The sequence below is a fragment of the Capra hircus genome, chromosome 19, assembly GCF_001704415.2.
Source record: "Capra hircus breed San Clemente chromosome 19, ASM170441v1, whole genome shotgun sequence".
NCBI classification, from domain to species: Eukaryota; Metazoa; Chordata; class Mammalia; order Artiodactyla; family Bovidae; genus Capra; species Capra hircus.
In genome coordinates this window covers 56,325,396-56,339,448 of record NC_030826.1, presented here as the reverse complement: position 1 = coordinate 56,339,448, position 14,053 = coordinate 56,325,396, and the positions used below count along the sequence as shown (strand labels likewise).

Sequence of the window (14,053 nt, the reverse complement as noted above, 5' to 3'; positions counted from 1 at the left end):
GCTGAGTAGAGTACCCTCTCCCAGCCTGGATGCTGACACCTCCAGCCTCACTCCTGCCATTCTCTGTGCCAGCTCCGGCTTCAGGCGGGCACCCCCCACCCCGGCTCCTCGCCCTCCCTGCCCCCCCCACCGTCCTCCCACCACGCGCCCCCCCCTCCTCCTCCGGGCACCCCCTTCCGCTGCCTCCAGGCTCACAGCTCTTTCTGCAGCTCTTTCTCCAAACCCAAACGTGCGCCTCAACTCACTGAGGCCTCGTGGCCTGTCTGCTTGCCCGCCAAGCTCCCCGGACGATGCCTCTCCCTTCCTTACGCCTAGCCCGCTGTTTAACACACAGCCGCCCAATAAAAGCTCATTTTTCATAAGAAACAAGGAAAGAAGGGAGGGCGAAGGGATACCAGAGGACCGGGGTGAGCGCGAACTCACCGGCACTGCTCTCTGGCCTGCATGATGATGAAGTCCCACTTGTAGTTGATTTTTTTGTTCAAGAAATTGTAGTTTTCCTAGAGGAGGAAGACAAAATGAGAACGCTGAGCCTCAGGAGCTCTGCTGTGTGCAGTGGGCAGGGAGCTCTAAGTCAACCAGGAGACCTGGCCAAGCGTCCCTCCCACCCCGCTGTGTGAAGGCGCTCATTCGCAGGGTGATGCCGAATCCTCAACAAGCTTTCACAACAGAAGCCACAGGTGGGCTTGGATTTTTTTTTAATAAATGTATCCTAGTCTGATTAGGAAGATGGGAGTTGTGTGGAGAAGAATGTGGAAACTTAACAGTCAACAGCAGAGCACCACAAACCCACTTGAGCTACCACCTAACACTGCGTGATGCTGGCCCTTCTGAAAACGCGTCTGGGGCTTCCCTGGCGGCTCAGACAATAAAGAATCTGCAGTGTGGGAGAGCTGGGCTCAGTCCCTGCGTCGGGAAGATCCCCTGAAGAAGGGAATGGCAAGCCACTCCAGGATCTTGCCTGGAGAATTTCATGGACAGAGGAGCCTGGGGGGGTACAGTCCATGGGGTCCCAAAGAGTTGGACACAACTGGGCAACTAATACTCTCACTTTCAAAAAGGAAACACAGCAAGATTGTTGCCATCTGCCCAGAAACCCAGCCTTCTGAGGACTGGGGTGTGTTCTCTGAGAAATCTGACTTATTCTGCCCGAAACAAAAGCCTGCACTGCTGTTTTCCCTTCTCACACTCAGGTTCAAATCTCTCCATCCTGGACCCAGAGATAGTCATGCTGAGTGAAGTAAATCAGACAGAGAAGCAGAAACAGCCTATGACACCCCTTATATGTGGAATCTAAAAAGAAATTATACAAAGAAATTTGTTTACAAAACAGAAAGAGACTCGCAGACTTAGAGAAGGAACTTATGGCTGCCGGTGGGGAGGATGCCAAGAAGGGGTAGTCAGGGAGTCTGGGGTGGACCTGTGCACGCAGCTCTGTTTAAAGTGGATAAACAAGGACCTCCTGCCCAGCACAGGGAACTCTGCTCAGCGTCGTGTGCCAGCCTGGACGGCAGAGGAGTCTGGGGGAGAATGGACACATGTGTACATACGGCTGGGTCCCTTTACAGTCCACCTGACTATTCCAACAGCATTAATCCGCTATACTCCACCACAAAATAAAAGGTGTTTTTTAAAAAATCTGTCCATCCTATAATGTGCATTATCACACGTTAAGTCCTCTTACTTGGGGACAGAAAAAGGAACGTGGTCACTCCTGTGGGCCCAGGAGTTACTGAGACAAGGGCTTAAATGACAGCAGGAAAACCGTAGCACAACGTGGGGGAGAATTTACTCCACCCAGCTGCTTCCAAATATTAACATATGGGCGGACGATGGATGGACGCAGGATGAGGGATGGAGGGGCGACGAGCGCCCGAATGGAGTAGCGGGGGGACGGGGGAAGCAGCTCACGGCTGCGCTGCACTCAGTCACAAGCGCCTATACTCGAAAGCGTCTCCGCACCTTCTCGTATTGCTCTAAAATCCCTTTCTTCTTGATGTTCCGCTTGGCCAGATAGATGGCTGGAAAAGAAAATGACATCATTTTCCACCCTCATCGCGTTTCGAAACCCCTCTATGCACGAGGCTGCCGTGCTCAGCGTGGCAGACAGGACACCCCCAGACCCGCTCCCGCCCCCCCAGGAGCCACTCCTGACACAGACAAGGACGGAAGTAAAAAAGGTCATGACGGCCGCAGACGCCACCAAGACGCAGTGTGCAGCTAGGCAGCACGGGGAGCCCTCGCCGGGCCTGGGGTGGGCGCGGTTTACCGTAGTCGACGTCTTCAGCCGGCCACTGCTGGGTGGGCCAGAAGTACGGTGTCTACGAGAGAAACCAGGGGGCCGGGCTGACACAGGCTGTGTGCCCCGGGCCCCCCGCCCCATAGCCTGAAACATGTCTCCACCTCTGCCACCGTTTCTAAAGCTCTGGGAGGACGTGAAGCCAACCAGTTACAGCTCCAGATGACGTCCCGCCCCACCAACACCCCAGGTCAAGGCCGAGGCTCACCTGAAATCGATAGAGGCTGCTGTCGGGCTTCAGAGTGAGGTTCTTGGGGTCCTGCAGGGGGTAAATGTAGCCATACTTGACGATGAAGTTGCCCAAGTTCTGGGCCTCTGGGGAGGAGCAGGTGAGACAAGAAAGTTAAGAGCAGGGGCCAAGGGCAGAAGCTCACCGCCCCGCCCCCGCACAGCACCCCAGATGCCAGGACGGGCACCCCCATCCTCACAGCACTTTTGCCAAGAAGTGGGAGCAGCGGTTCCTGACCTTCACTGTGGACAAGTACCAGCTGAGGAGACAGTCCCAGAATGTCCCCCAGCCTGGTCGCCCCAGTGACAACTCAGTGCTTCTGGAGGGGAGCCAGTGAACCCCAGGGCTGATGGGGGCCAGGTTAGGGGTGATAGATGGGGACTTCCTGGAAGAACACCATTGAGTCTGGAGAAACCCAGGAGCAGGGAGAGTGTCTGTGACCAACAGACCCTTCTTCACCCCGTGAGAGGCAGGAAGGGGCAGTCGACTTCTGCCCCAAGCTGGACTCTGCCTGCACCCCGGGTCCAGACCCTCCGAGCTCCCCTCCACACTTCACAGGCATCATCTCCTTCCAGACCAAATGCACGTGTGCATGACCCCCTCCAGGAAGTCCTTCTTGACTGACTCCTCCCCAGTTAATCCTGCGACTTAGTAGTAGCAGTGGTCACGTTAGTCACTTCAGTCGTGTCTGACTCTTTGCAACCCCATGGACTGCGGCCCGCCAGGCTCCCCTGTCCATGGGATTCTTCCAGCCAAGAATGGAGTGGGTTGCCATTCCCTGCTTCAGGGGATCTTCCTGACCCAGTAATCAAACTTGGGCCTCTCGCCTTGCAGGCAGATTTTTACCATCTGAGCCACCAGGGAAGCCTGTGATTCACACACTCTCGGTATTTTGCATGAAGAAGCAGCTGTGTCCCCCCGGTCATCACCCCTCCCAGTCTGGCTGTTTTACTCACACAGGCTTCATCTCGCCAACTAAAAGGTCAGTTTCTCAGAGACACAGGCTGAGCCCCACCCAGCCGCGCCCAGATATGCCCCGGGGTGATGCCACAGCAGCCCTTGGTCGGGCTGAGGACAGAAGGAGCTCTCACCCAGTCCGGAGATCCACAGGCGCTGGCTGAGCCACTGGAGGACGTCGCTTCCTGCAAAGCAGAAGGGTCTGGCCAACGTCAGAGCCTCCCCGACACCCACCCACACGCTGCTGCCCAACTGGCCGCCTCCCTGTCCAGCCGTGATCTCGTCCTGCTGCTCAGATCCTCCGGGGACCTCCCTGAACCCCACCCCCCAACTGTGTCCAGACCGAACCCCCAGCCCATGATTCAGGGCCTCCCACAATGTGAGTCCAGCCAGACTTTCACCCCATGTCCCTGCCACCCCCTCAGCCTTCACCTCTCCAAGGTACTGACTCTCTTTTCTTATTGATACAATAACGGGTGCCTGGACTGTCATTCATCAAGAGGGAGGTAAACACACTAAGTCTTGACCATTGGAAAAAAAAACAGCCCCAAACAAGCTGTCCATGGAGCCCTAGACGGAGCTCAGTCCTGGCAGTAATGAGAACCTGGATGAGAGGGGAAGGGAGTGCGCCAGGGTCGGGGTGCTGGGTCTCTGACGCCACTACGTTCCCCAGCAAAACTCTGACGGCCAGTGCTACATCCAAGCCTGGCTTTTCAGTCATCATAAAGGCTTCTGTCAAAGCAGAAGGATGAGACGCTTTCTTAGGAACACCCTGTAGTCTCGTTTACAACTTCAGACCGTGGAGTGTGGGCTCCATCTGCCCCTGCGCCCTGCGCATCTGAGGGCTGGCCCGGGGGCAACGCAAATGGGAGGCCGGCAAGCAAGAAGGCAGCGGAGGCAGGCGGGGACAGGATCGGGGCCTGGGGCGCCCTCCCAAGGAATCACGCTGATCCAAGGGCCAGGACAGGCCGAGTCCCACCAGCAGCCGAGAGTGGACGCGGGACCTCAAGGAAGCTGTGTGTCTCCTGCTCAGCCAGGCCCCGGCCCCTCAGCAGGACACGCTCCTCGTCGGAGGCGGCAGCGTCGTCTCACAACAAAGATGCACCCCAGCTCCCACGCCATCAAGCAAATACCAACCACCACTCTTTCTAGCAACCCCAGCCTGCTTCCCAAGTGCTGAGCTGGGTGCCCTGCCTGAGTGGAAACTGGCCCATGAAACACACCACGGGGGGAGCCAGGGTCTGAACTCCACTGCCTGTGCCCTGGGGTGGGGGGCACAGCACGGCTGAGGGGGCACAGCCTGTACCCGCCCCTTCCTACACACGTCCTGAAGGCACACACATCCAGCCACCCACTCCCCACGTCCACGTGCCACGGTGACGGCTCCCAGAGGGGCCCCTGTCGCTCTCGCCTTTATTCAGCCCTTTGCTTATTCAAAAGCAGACGTCTTCACTGAAAATCCGACTTAAAATCCCAGGACTGGGTGTGTTATTAGACGGTCCACCCCACGTCTCTACACAGAGGTGTGCACACCAAGAAGGGGAGCCCCCCACCCCCAGCTGGCAGCAGACGGGTTAGCACTCCCCGCCAAGGAGCCGAGGGCTTTTCGCATCCACTTGGGCGCTTCCTGAAATAGATCAGATGGGATTAGGGGGCTCCTGGGGCGTCCACTGCGTGGTCTGTGCTGATCTCAGCTCACACGTCAGCCCCATTGTTCCCTAAGCCCCGGCCACCTGCCCTCCGAGGGGGCAGCGGCGCTGAGCCAGTCTGCTTTGAGCAGCGCCAATACCGCACAACAGAGGCTCCGACTGCCGCTGGGATTCACCACGTAGGACAAACGAGGGGGACCGTGGCTGAGTGGGCAGCGTCCCAAATCTGGGAACCGAGGGGGCCCCACGTGCCAGGAAGGACAGCGGCTCACACGCCTAGACAAGGGATGAGAGGCTGGACGCTGGACTCGTGTGTGGGTGTGTGCGTCTGTGTGGGTATGTGGGTGTTAACTCTGCCACCGCAGTGCAGAAGCAGCCACCAACAATACATGGATGGGGATGTGGATCTGTTCCAATAAAACTTTATTCGCAAATGCAGAACAGGGGCCGCTTCTGGCCTGTGGGCTCTAGTGTGCCAACACCTGTGTGTGGTCTGCTCAGGCCAAGACCAAACTGCCAGACACCTTACCCGTCATGGCGTGAGGGATGCTGACGACCGTGACCTTCTGGTTCTGCACCCTGACCCCTGTGTCTGGGTCCTGCATGTCCTTCACAAGGGCCTCGATCTGCAAAACAGAACTGCCCGGGTCAGCTGAGGGGCACCAAGGGAGCAAAAGATGGCAAGAGGAACATGGGGCGCTTACAACCAGGAGCCCATTGCCATCTCAGGCTGCTGGGCCAGCCGAGAGGCTCACAGTAGAGGGGAGCGAGGAGACGCCCGGGAGCGGGGTGGAGGGGGTGCTTCCCTTGGACACGGGTGGGGACCGAGGGGCCTCGGGCTGCAGGAGGCACCACTTCTGGACTCATGCCTGTCCGTGAGCCTGGGACGCACCTGCTCCTCCCAAGGCTGCCTGCCATTCGGACGTGAGAGCCCGGGGCCCCGTTTCCCACGTCAGCTCCCAGAAGAAAATCCACGTTTATCCCAAAACGTGTATGAGATGAAATAGCAGCATTTCATGGAGTCCAAGCCCCCATGCATTGGAGAAGAAATAGAAACCCAAGTTATGAGTTAGAAACCTGAGTTTCTCCAGCAGAAAGTCAGAGGGGTTGACTCCTTCTCTTTGCATCAAAAAAAAAAAGAGAAATCTAGTTACAAAGGACTTGAAAATAACCTTCAGAGGAGGAATAATGAGAGTTATTTTAAAAACACAATGAGGGGAGTCAGATTTCTCCCTGGCAGGTGTCACACTTCTCAGAAAGTGGAGCTGGTGGCGGGGGGGCCGCAGCAAACGGACCTCAAGAGCATTCAGGGTTTGGGTCCACCGTCCTCAGACGTTCCCCAGGGAAGTCCCCCCGGGGTCTCTCCAGGGAGGAAACCACAGGACTCTGGCTGGTGGTCCCATCTCCGAGAGACTCTCTTATGGCGCCCACTCCTCAGATTCATAGGTTGAGGTCCTGGCCCCTAGGACCTCAGAATGTGACTGGATCCGGAGACAGGGTCTTTGCAAAGGTGGCCAAGTTAAAAGGAGGTCATTAGGGCGGGCCTGGCTGGTGTCCACTGAAGAGATAAGGTAAGGACTCAGACACACACAGAGCTTCCCTGGTGGCTCAGGCGGTAACAAATCCACCTGCAATGCAGGAGATGCTCAGGAAACACAGGTTCAATCCCTGGGTCGGGAAGATCCCCTCCTGTATTCTTGCCTGGGAAACCCCATGGGCAGAGGAGCCCGGTGGGCTCCTTGGGGAGCAAACGGGTTGCAAAGAGTCTGCCGCGACTGACTGACACACACACCGGGCGGGGGGAGGGGGCGCCACGTGAGGACGCCAGCAGGGGCCGGCCGCGCAGGCCCCGCAGAGAGCCGCCTGGGGACCACTGCGCACACCTCGGCCAGGGCGTGCACTCCGGGCCCTGCCTCTGCCGTCGTGGCCCAGCACAGCCGTGCAGACCCGGGTTCCAGCTCTGCCTCCGGCAGGAAGGCCCCATGCCCATCACAGATGGGGCCGTCTGAGCCGCGCCCCAAGTCCTCAGCGGGTGAGAGCCCCCTCCTTTCAGCTCCAACTGCTGCCAACTCCCCCCTGCTCCTCCCTGTGCCTGGGGGCCCAGAGACCCGGGGGGGGGGGGACGGCCACCCGCACCCCAGACGTCAGCCCCCACACGATCCTGGGCAGCAAGAGGATGGAGGGGGACCCGGGCCTCGCCTGACCCCGGGTGACCCCAAGCTGGGGGCAGGATGGGGGCGTTGGAGGCCACGTGCTGAGTGTGACTACTCCAGGGTCACCAGGAGCGGGAACCGCGTCCCACCTCCCACGCCCACACCACTCCTGCAGGAGGGAGCTGTCAGTCACGGGGCAAGATCGCAGGCTGGAATTTTCCTCCCAGCCCAAGAAGGTTCCCGGGGGACGATAACCATCAGCCCTTTTCTGCACAGACAGCGGGCAAGTCAACAGCACCATGGGGTTGTCCGCCAAAAGGGGACAAGGCTCCCGCAAAGGAGCCTGCCCGCCAGGGGCCAGCAGACACCGGGTCACATCGCCCCCGGCTCTCCGACCCCCGGGGGCACCACTCCCGGACAGGCCCCTCCCCAAATCCTGCTCCGCCCACCGGATGGACGTCTGGGAGGCACCCCAGGCCCCGCCAGCTGCTGCGGGCTCTGCATTTGTTTCTGCCGAGTCTCCCACTCACCAGTGGACGCGGCCCCCAGGAAACGTGTCACCTCCGCCGACCCCCAGGCTTGGCCGCCCGGCTCTGCCTGTGCCTGGCAGGTCCCCAGCCTCCAGGGCCCCCTCCAGCACTGCTGCTGCTGACATGTGGGGCCAGCCAGAGGCCCTGTGCGCCCGGGGGGCAGAGACGCCAGGAGCAGCCCCCTCCCCACAGCGTCCCCGGATGTCACTCAATGTCCTGTGGCCTTTTCTCTGCACCGTCATTCAAATCACCTGGGGACCCTGAGCTGTCCTTCACCACCAGCCCTTCCATCATCAACTTCTCGCGGCCCAAGCTAGTTGCCCACTCCTTGAGGCTCCCCCACGGCCCCGCCCGACTCTTGCGTCCAAGCCCCGGGTTTCCCTAGGTGCTGCTCTTCACTGCGTGTGAGTGGTGTTCGACTCTTGGGCCCCACGGACTGCAACCCGCCAGGCTCCTCTGTCCACGGGCCTTCCCAGGCAGGAACACTGGAGTGGGTCGTCATGTCCTTCTCCAAGGGATCTTCCTGACCCAGGGATCGAACCCTGGTTTCCTTCATTCATAGGGGGATTCTTGACCACTGCACCACCTGGGGACCCAGATAGCACCACCGACTCATCGGACGTGAGTCTGCGCAAACTCCAGGAGACGGTGAAGGACGGAGGAGCCTGGCGTGCTGCAGACCGTGGGGTCGCAAGGAGTCAGACACGGCTGAGACACTGACTCGACAACAGCTCTCTAACAGATGCTCTTCCCAGGGAGACGACGCTGCGCCTGTGCTGTGCAATCTCACACCTCTACACCTGGCAGGCGCACAAGCTTACTGAGCTAAGTGGACCAAGGGCAGCCAGTGCCCCAGTGTAGCCCAAACCGCCCAGCTTTTAACACCGCAAGAAAATCAGGGCAGTTTTGACAACAATAGCTTGCTGAGCTCCAAGGGTTCAGGGCAGCTCTTACCGTCACAAAGGATTCAGCTAATTCTCCTCAGGATAAGCCTAAGACAGAGGACACTTCACTGCAGATGGAAGCAGGCGCGGGTGAGTGACCCCGGGCGGAAGCCTCTGCCAACCTCCTCTGATACCAGTTATCTCAAGAGCCCAGAACAAGATGAGCCACTTTGTCCCCAAATACATCACCCCACAAGATGCACTCCACCTGGCACAAGTCCCCAGGACAGACACCCAGCGCCTGGCCACCTGGTCTGAAAAAGCCTTGCGACAGGAGGGTCCTGACTTCTGCAGCGGCCCAGAGAGCCGAGGGCACAAATACACACAGCTGAACAAGCAACCTAGGGATGCTGGAAGCAGGGTGTCTGTCTAGCTTACAAATCACACCATTTCTGTGTGTACACACTAACCACACACACAGACACACACACACTTCAAATACTGCCGCTTTGAATCAGAAAACTGTAAACACGCTCATTTACTCTCTGGGCGCCTTCCAACAACGTCTGGAGACTGTCTCAGAAATGACCCAGCCGCGCCTCCTCTCCCGAGTAACAGGTTGTTTTCAGCCTCCAGCCGACCATCGATCGCCCCGCTCCAGACTCTCCACTATAAACAGGTTACAAGGAAAGCTAACCAATACAAAGACACACAGACACACAGACACACACACACACACACACGGCAAACCGCCACTCAATAACAAGGGGCGCTAACCGACCACAGGGCCGCCCCAGCCCTGCCCACGTCCCCGCCGGCACTTCCCCGAGGTGGTCCCGGGAGGGCCCAGCGGACGGCACCGCGCTCACCTTCCGCAGAAACGCCATCCTCGGCCTGTACTGCTGGCCCTGGTGTCGGATGGTCATCCTGGCCCCTGGGACTCAGAACCGGGACGCACGGGACGGAAGGGGAAGCCCCCGAAGAGCGCGCCCGCGGCCCCGAGCCCAGGCGGAGCGAGGCTGCCCGCCGCGCCCGCGACCCGCGCCCCCGGGAACCCGAATCCGCGCCGGCCAATCAGCGCGGGGCACCCGCCCGGCGAGCGCTGCGCTGGCGGCCACCTGGCGCCAGGGGGCGGTGTCGGGCCGGCGGGCCGGGGGCGCCGCAGGTGAGGTGCGCCCGGGCGCCGGGATGCTCCGTGGTCCACGGCGCCTGGATGCCCCGCGGTCGGGGGCGAGCCCTTAGGCAGGAAGGGACTTCCCTGGGGGGTAAGACAAGGGGCGGGGAGGGGAGGGGCGAGCGGGGCGCGGAGCGGCGAGGAGGAAGGGGGAGAAGCGGGGGCGTAAGAGGTACAAAGTATTAGGTGTAAAACAAGGATGTTTGCACAGCACGGGGAATATAGCCAATATTTTATAGTAACTACCATTGGAGTGTAACCTTTAAAATTGTGTCACTATACTGCACACCTGTAACATATAATACTGTTCAGCAACTACATTTCAATTTTTAATTTTTTTTAGTTTTAAAAAAGGGGAAAATGACTATGGGAAAAGGCATTTTCACGACTTCAAATAGGCTTCGGTTTTTAGGCAGCGCTAGGTTTCAGGGAAGCGTGAACCTCCTGGCTAGCCCCTGCCCTGCCCCTCCCCAGATGGGTGACTCTTCTCCAGCAGCCTTACTGAGTGAGAACTGACATACTGAGCCGCAGGAATTTAAAGTGAGCAACCTGATGAGCTTCGGTGTATGTATCCACCCAGGAAACTACACCCACAGTCAAGACAGGGAGCACATTACCCCCCAAATCTCCTTGTGGCCTTTGTCCCTCTTGCTGATACCACCCACCCACCCGCACCCCACTTTTCTGACACTTCGATTAGTGGGAGAGGTGGATTTGATCAAGTTACCTAACCTCTCTGAATTTCTGTTTTCTCAGGAGTAATAAGAAAGAGCTGGGCTCAGTGAAAGAATTACTCTCCAGTCTTGAAGTCTCGAGAGTCTAACATGTGAAGAAAAACACACAGCTCAGTCAGCCCGAAGGCTGACAGGGTGGGATTTATCGCTCCCTACAAATCGAGGCCCTGCTGCCCTTAGACCAGCCAGCCCAAGGTTCCGCGCGGCTAAGAGCGGATGGAATCATGGACATGCCCCAACCATTCCTGCCCCGTGGGATGGGGGGCGGGGCGAGAGGGAGCCCCACTCCTGACGCTCAGATGCCGCCCCTGCCTCTGGGGTGGCTCAGGCTCCACAGCCCTGGGCCCCAGCCGCCACCTCTGTCCTCGGAGAAGCGCCCAGAGGGCCGTGGAAAGCAAGGATCTTCCTTACGGCTTTCCAGAGCAAGGGATTTTCCAAGTTTCTGCGCCTTCTGCTCTCTCTTGGATTCCCCAGGAGTGGCACTGTCTGGAAGCATACAGGAAGACGGCTGATACAGGAGATGCCCACAGGTAAAAACGTGATCCCTGCAAGACTTGTCTTCTAACATCCAGAGCTGCCATGTCACCCAGATGCTGGGTTTGAGGATCAGCTCCACCCACGCTCTTTGCTCCCATGTATGGATCTAATACTGCCTTCTCTCTCACTCTCTCTTCTCTTTCTGGGTAGGTGGATGGATGGATGGAAAGATAGAATAGTTAGACAGAACATTGATGGGACAGATGGATAGTTGGATGGATGGATAGATAATGTCTGGTTATATCAACAGAACCTTGGAAAAGCCACTTCTTTTTCAGAAAAGCCACTGTCCCTTTTCCTCTTTATGTTTGGAACACATAAACCCTCCTTGGTTCAAAATTCAAGTCTCTTCACAGGTAACCAAATTTGGTGTTTTGTAAAAAGTACAAATTATTAGTGGAGGAAAGGGTGGCTGCTAATGAGTATTGAGTTTCTTCTCGGGGCTGATGAAAATGTCCCAGAATTAGACAGTAGCAATGGTTGCACCACCTTGTGAATAGAAAAATGGCTGAACGGTATACTTTAAAAGGGTGAATTTTATAGTATGTGAGTTATATCTCAGTTTTTTAAAATGCAAGGTCAGAAAGATAATCTTCCCCAGGTCCTGCTCTTATCAGGCCCCGCCCCTTCCCTGAAAACCTCCTGCAGCCCCGTCACCTCTCTGAAGACGCACATCCTCTCCCAGTCTGGCCTGGCCTAATTGCCAGCTCCAGTTACACTGCCCCTCCACATGGAGTCCCTCCCTCTCACCAGCCCTGAAATTTGCTTTTTCTCCAGCACGTGGTGGGTTTTCTCCCCTCCAAATCTTCTCCCCTGTCTCAAGTTCTGCTCACGTCTCCCTCCTCCCCGCTCCTTCAGCACGGAGTAGGTGCCACCCATGTGGCATTTTTTCCATGCAGATCTGGGGAGAAACAACTGCTGCGCACCTTACACCCCCTCCTGTTCTATGAGTTTCGCGGAGGACACAGCCAGCCCGCAGCTTGTGAGCGGCGGTTTCTGGGCTTCGGCTCTGGCAGGAGGCAGATCTGACGGTGGCCTCGCTGATTCCCGTGGTGTCGATACTCCTGCCACCGTGCCATCAGTGACCGCAGGGCCACCGGACGGGAGGGGAAGGCCCTTTCGTATTTGCTGGATTCGTTTTGCAGCCAAAGCTTGCTGAGAACTAGCGGAATCTGAGTTAGGGCACCATAGCATAAAGGTTTAGTGAACAACTTTCTAGAAACTAGAATATTCCATAAACTACATAGGTTATTTCATGGACCAGGGAACCGGGAGTCACCGGAACATTCACAGCTTAAGAGGCCGTGGTACTAGACGTTGTAAAGGAGACCTGCACTCCTCAGCGCTTGTGTCTGTTCTGACTCTAAGGATTACTGAGTCTCAGACCGTGTGGCTCCACGTGAGTCTTGTTCAGCAGAGAAACAGATGGTGATATCACTCACCCAGCATCACCACTGGAGACTAGGCAATCATCCGTGAGAAAGGGTTTTCTGGGGACTTCCCTGGTGGCTCAGTGGTAAAAAAGAAAAAAAGAAAAATCCGCCTGCCAATGCAAGAAACACGGGCTTGATCCCTGATCCAGGAAGAGCCCGCATGCTGTGGAGCAACTGAGCCAGCGCTCCACCGCGAGAGACGCCACCGCCGTGAGAAGCCTGCACCCTGTGGCTAGAGAGCAGCCCCGGTTCTCTGCAACTAGAGACAAGCCCGCACAGCAACGGAGACCCGGCGCAGCCGAAAACACATACAAATAAATAAACAAAATTAATTTTTAAAAAAGGGGGGTGGTTTCTGGCTGCCCCGATCCGCCTCGTCCGTGCCTGAGGAGGCTCACTCTCCACTCTGCATCAAGTGTGTGAACTTTTGCACCTGATTATCAGGCTCACAGGGCAGCATCTGATGTCTTGAGGGCAGATCTGATTTCTCTGAAGGCAGTGATCATTTCTCCTGCCAGTCCCCAAGAGAAGAGACAGGTTCTAAGGCAGAAAACAAGAAGCAGTCGCTCAGAAAGCCAGGCTCAGGCACCAGCAGACTGCTGATCACCAGCACCTGCCCTCCGTACGCGAGCAAGTCGAGGGCAGGAGGAGACGGAGCCTGCAGTCTCCATTTTCGGTGGGGAAGTGGCTCCAGTTTCATGCGGTTCCCACCGTCTCCTTGCTGTCCCTCCTCTAGGGTCCACGGCACTTTCACTCATTGTTCCAGGGCTCTCCGCTCTGTGTCAGGGAGTATTCAGTTTTGTTCGACAAACTTGACCGAGCACCATTTCTGGGGTGGGAACCGTAAGCGCCCACGGTATAAAGGTGAGTAAGACACGGTCCTGGCTTCCCAGGGGGCTCAGTGGTAAAGAACCTGCCTGCCAAGTAGGAGACGAGGGTTCGATCCCTGGGTCAGGAAGATCTCCTGGAGAAGGAAATGGCAACCCACTCCAGGATTCTTGCCTGGAAAAAAAATCCAATGGACAGAGGAGCCTGATGGGCTACTGGCCATGGTGTCGGGGAGAGGTAGGTACAACTGAGCATGCACGGAAGACATGGTCCTGTCTTGAGGGCGTCTCCAGCAGGAGAAAAAAGACGTAAAATAAACTCCTGGGGTAATGCAGCGGATGATGTGGGGTCATGTGGGAGGCGAAAACGAAAGGAAAAAACAGAAAGCTGAAGAGAGCACGCTGAGATGAAATCATAATGGTCTGGACTAACAGGCCTTAGCGTACCTGCTCATTCCCCAAGTGTGTGGTACAGTCTCGGAGTAGATGCCTGCTATTAATGCCCCCAATGTGGTAAAGCAATTATACTCCAATTAAAAAAAAAATACCCCCAGTCAACAAATGAGTAAACAAGAGTGGAAAATGGGGGCTAAACTAGGAGGCTGGGATTAACATTCACACACTACTGCATATAAAACGGATAAGCA

At 57.1% G+C, this 14,053-nt stretch overlaps 2 protein-coding genes across 5 annotated transcripts in view; one reads left to right on the top strand and one right to left on the bottom strand.

Moving 5' to 3' along the window:
• DNAI2 (dynein axonemal intermediate chain 2) overlaps nt 1–14,053 on the top strand; it is a 105,054-nt gene that overhangs the window by 70,238 nt on the left and 20,763 nt on the right.
• RGS9 (regulator of G-protein signaling 9) overlaps nt 1–14,053 on the bottom strand; it is a gene marked incomplete at its 3' end in the record, with an annotated part of 59,621 nt that overhangs the window by 38,223 nt on the left and 7,345 nt on the right. For 2 of the 4 annotated variants that reach the window (XM_018063880.1, XM_018063881.1), the window contains 7 exon segments: nt 424–500; nt 1,963–2,021; nt 2,270–2,321; nt 2,508–2,614; nt 3,620–3,670; nt 5,664–5,760; nt 9,571–9,716. In XM_018063880.1, the coding sequence (XP_017919369.1) occupies nt 424–500; nt 1,963–2,021; nt 2,270–2,321; nt 2,508–2,614; nt 3,620–3,670; nt 5,664–5,760; nt 9,571–9,627 (500 nt within the window). 4 annotated transcript variants of the gene reach the window in all.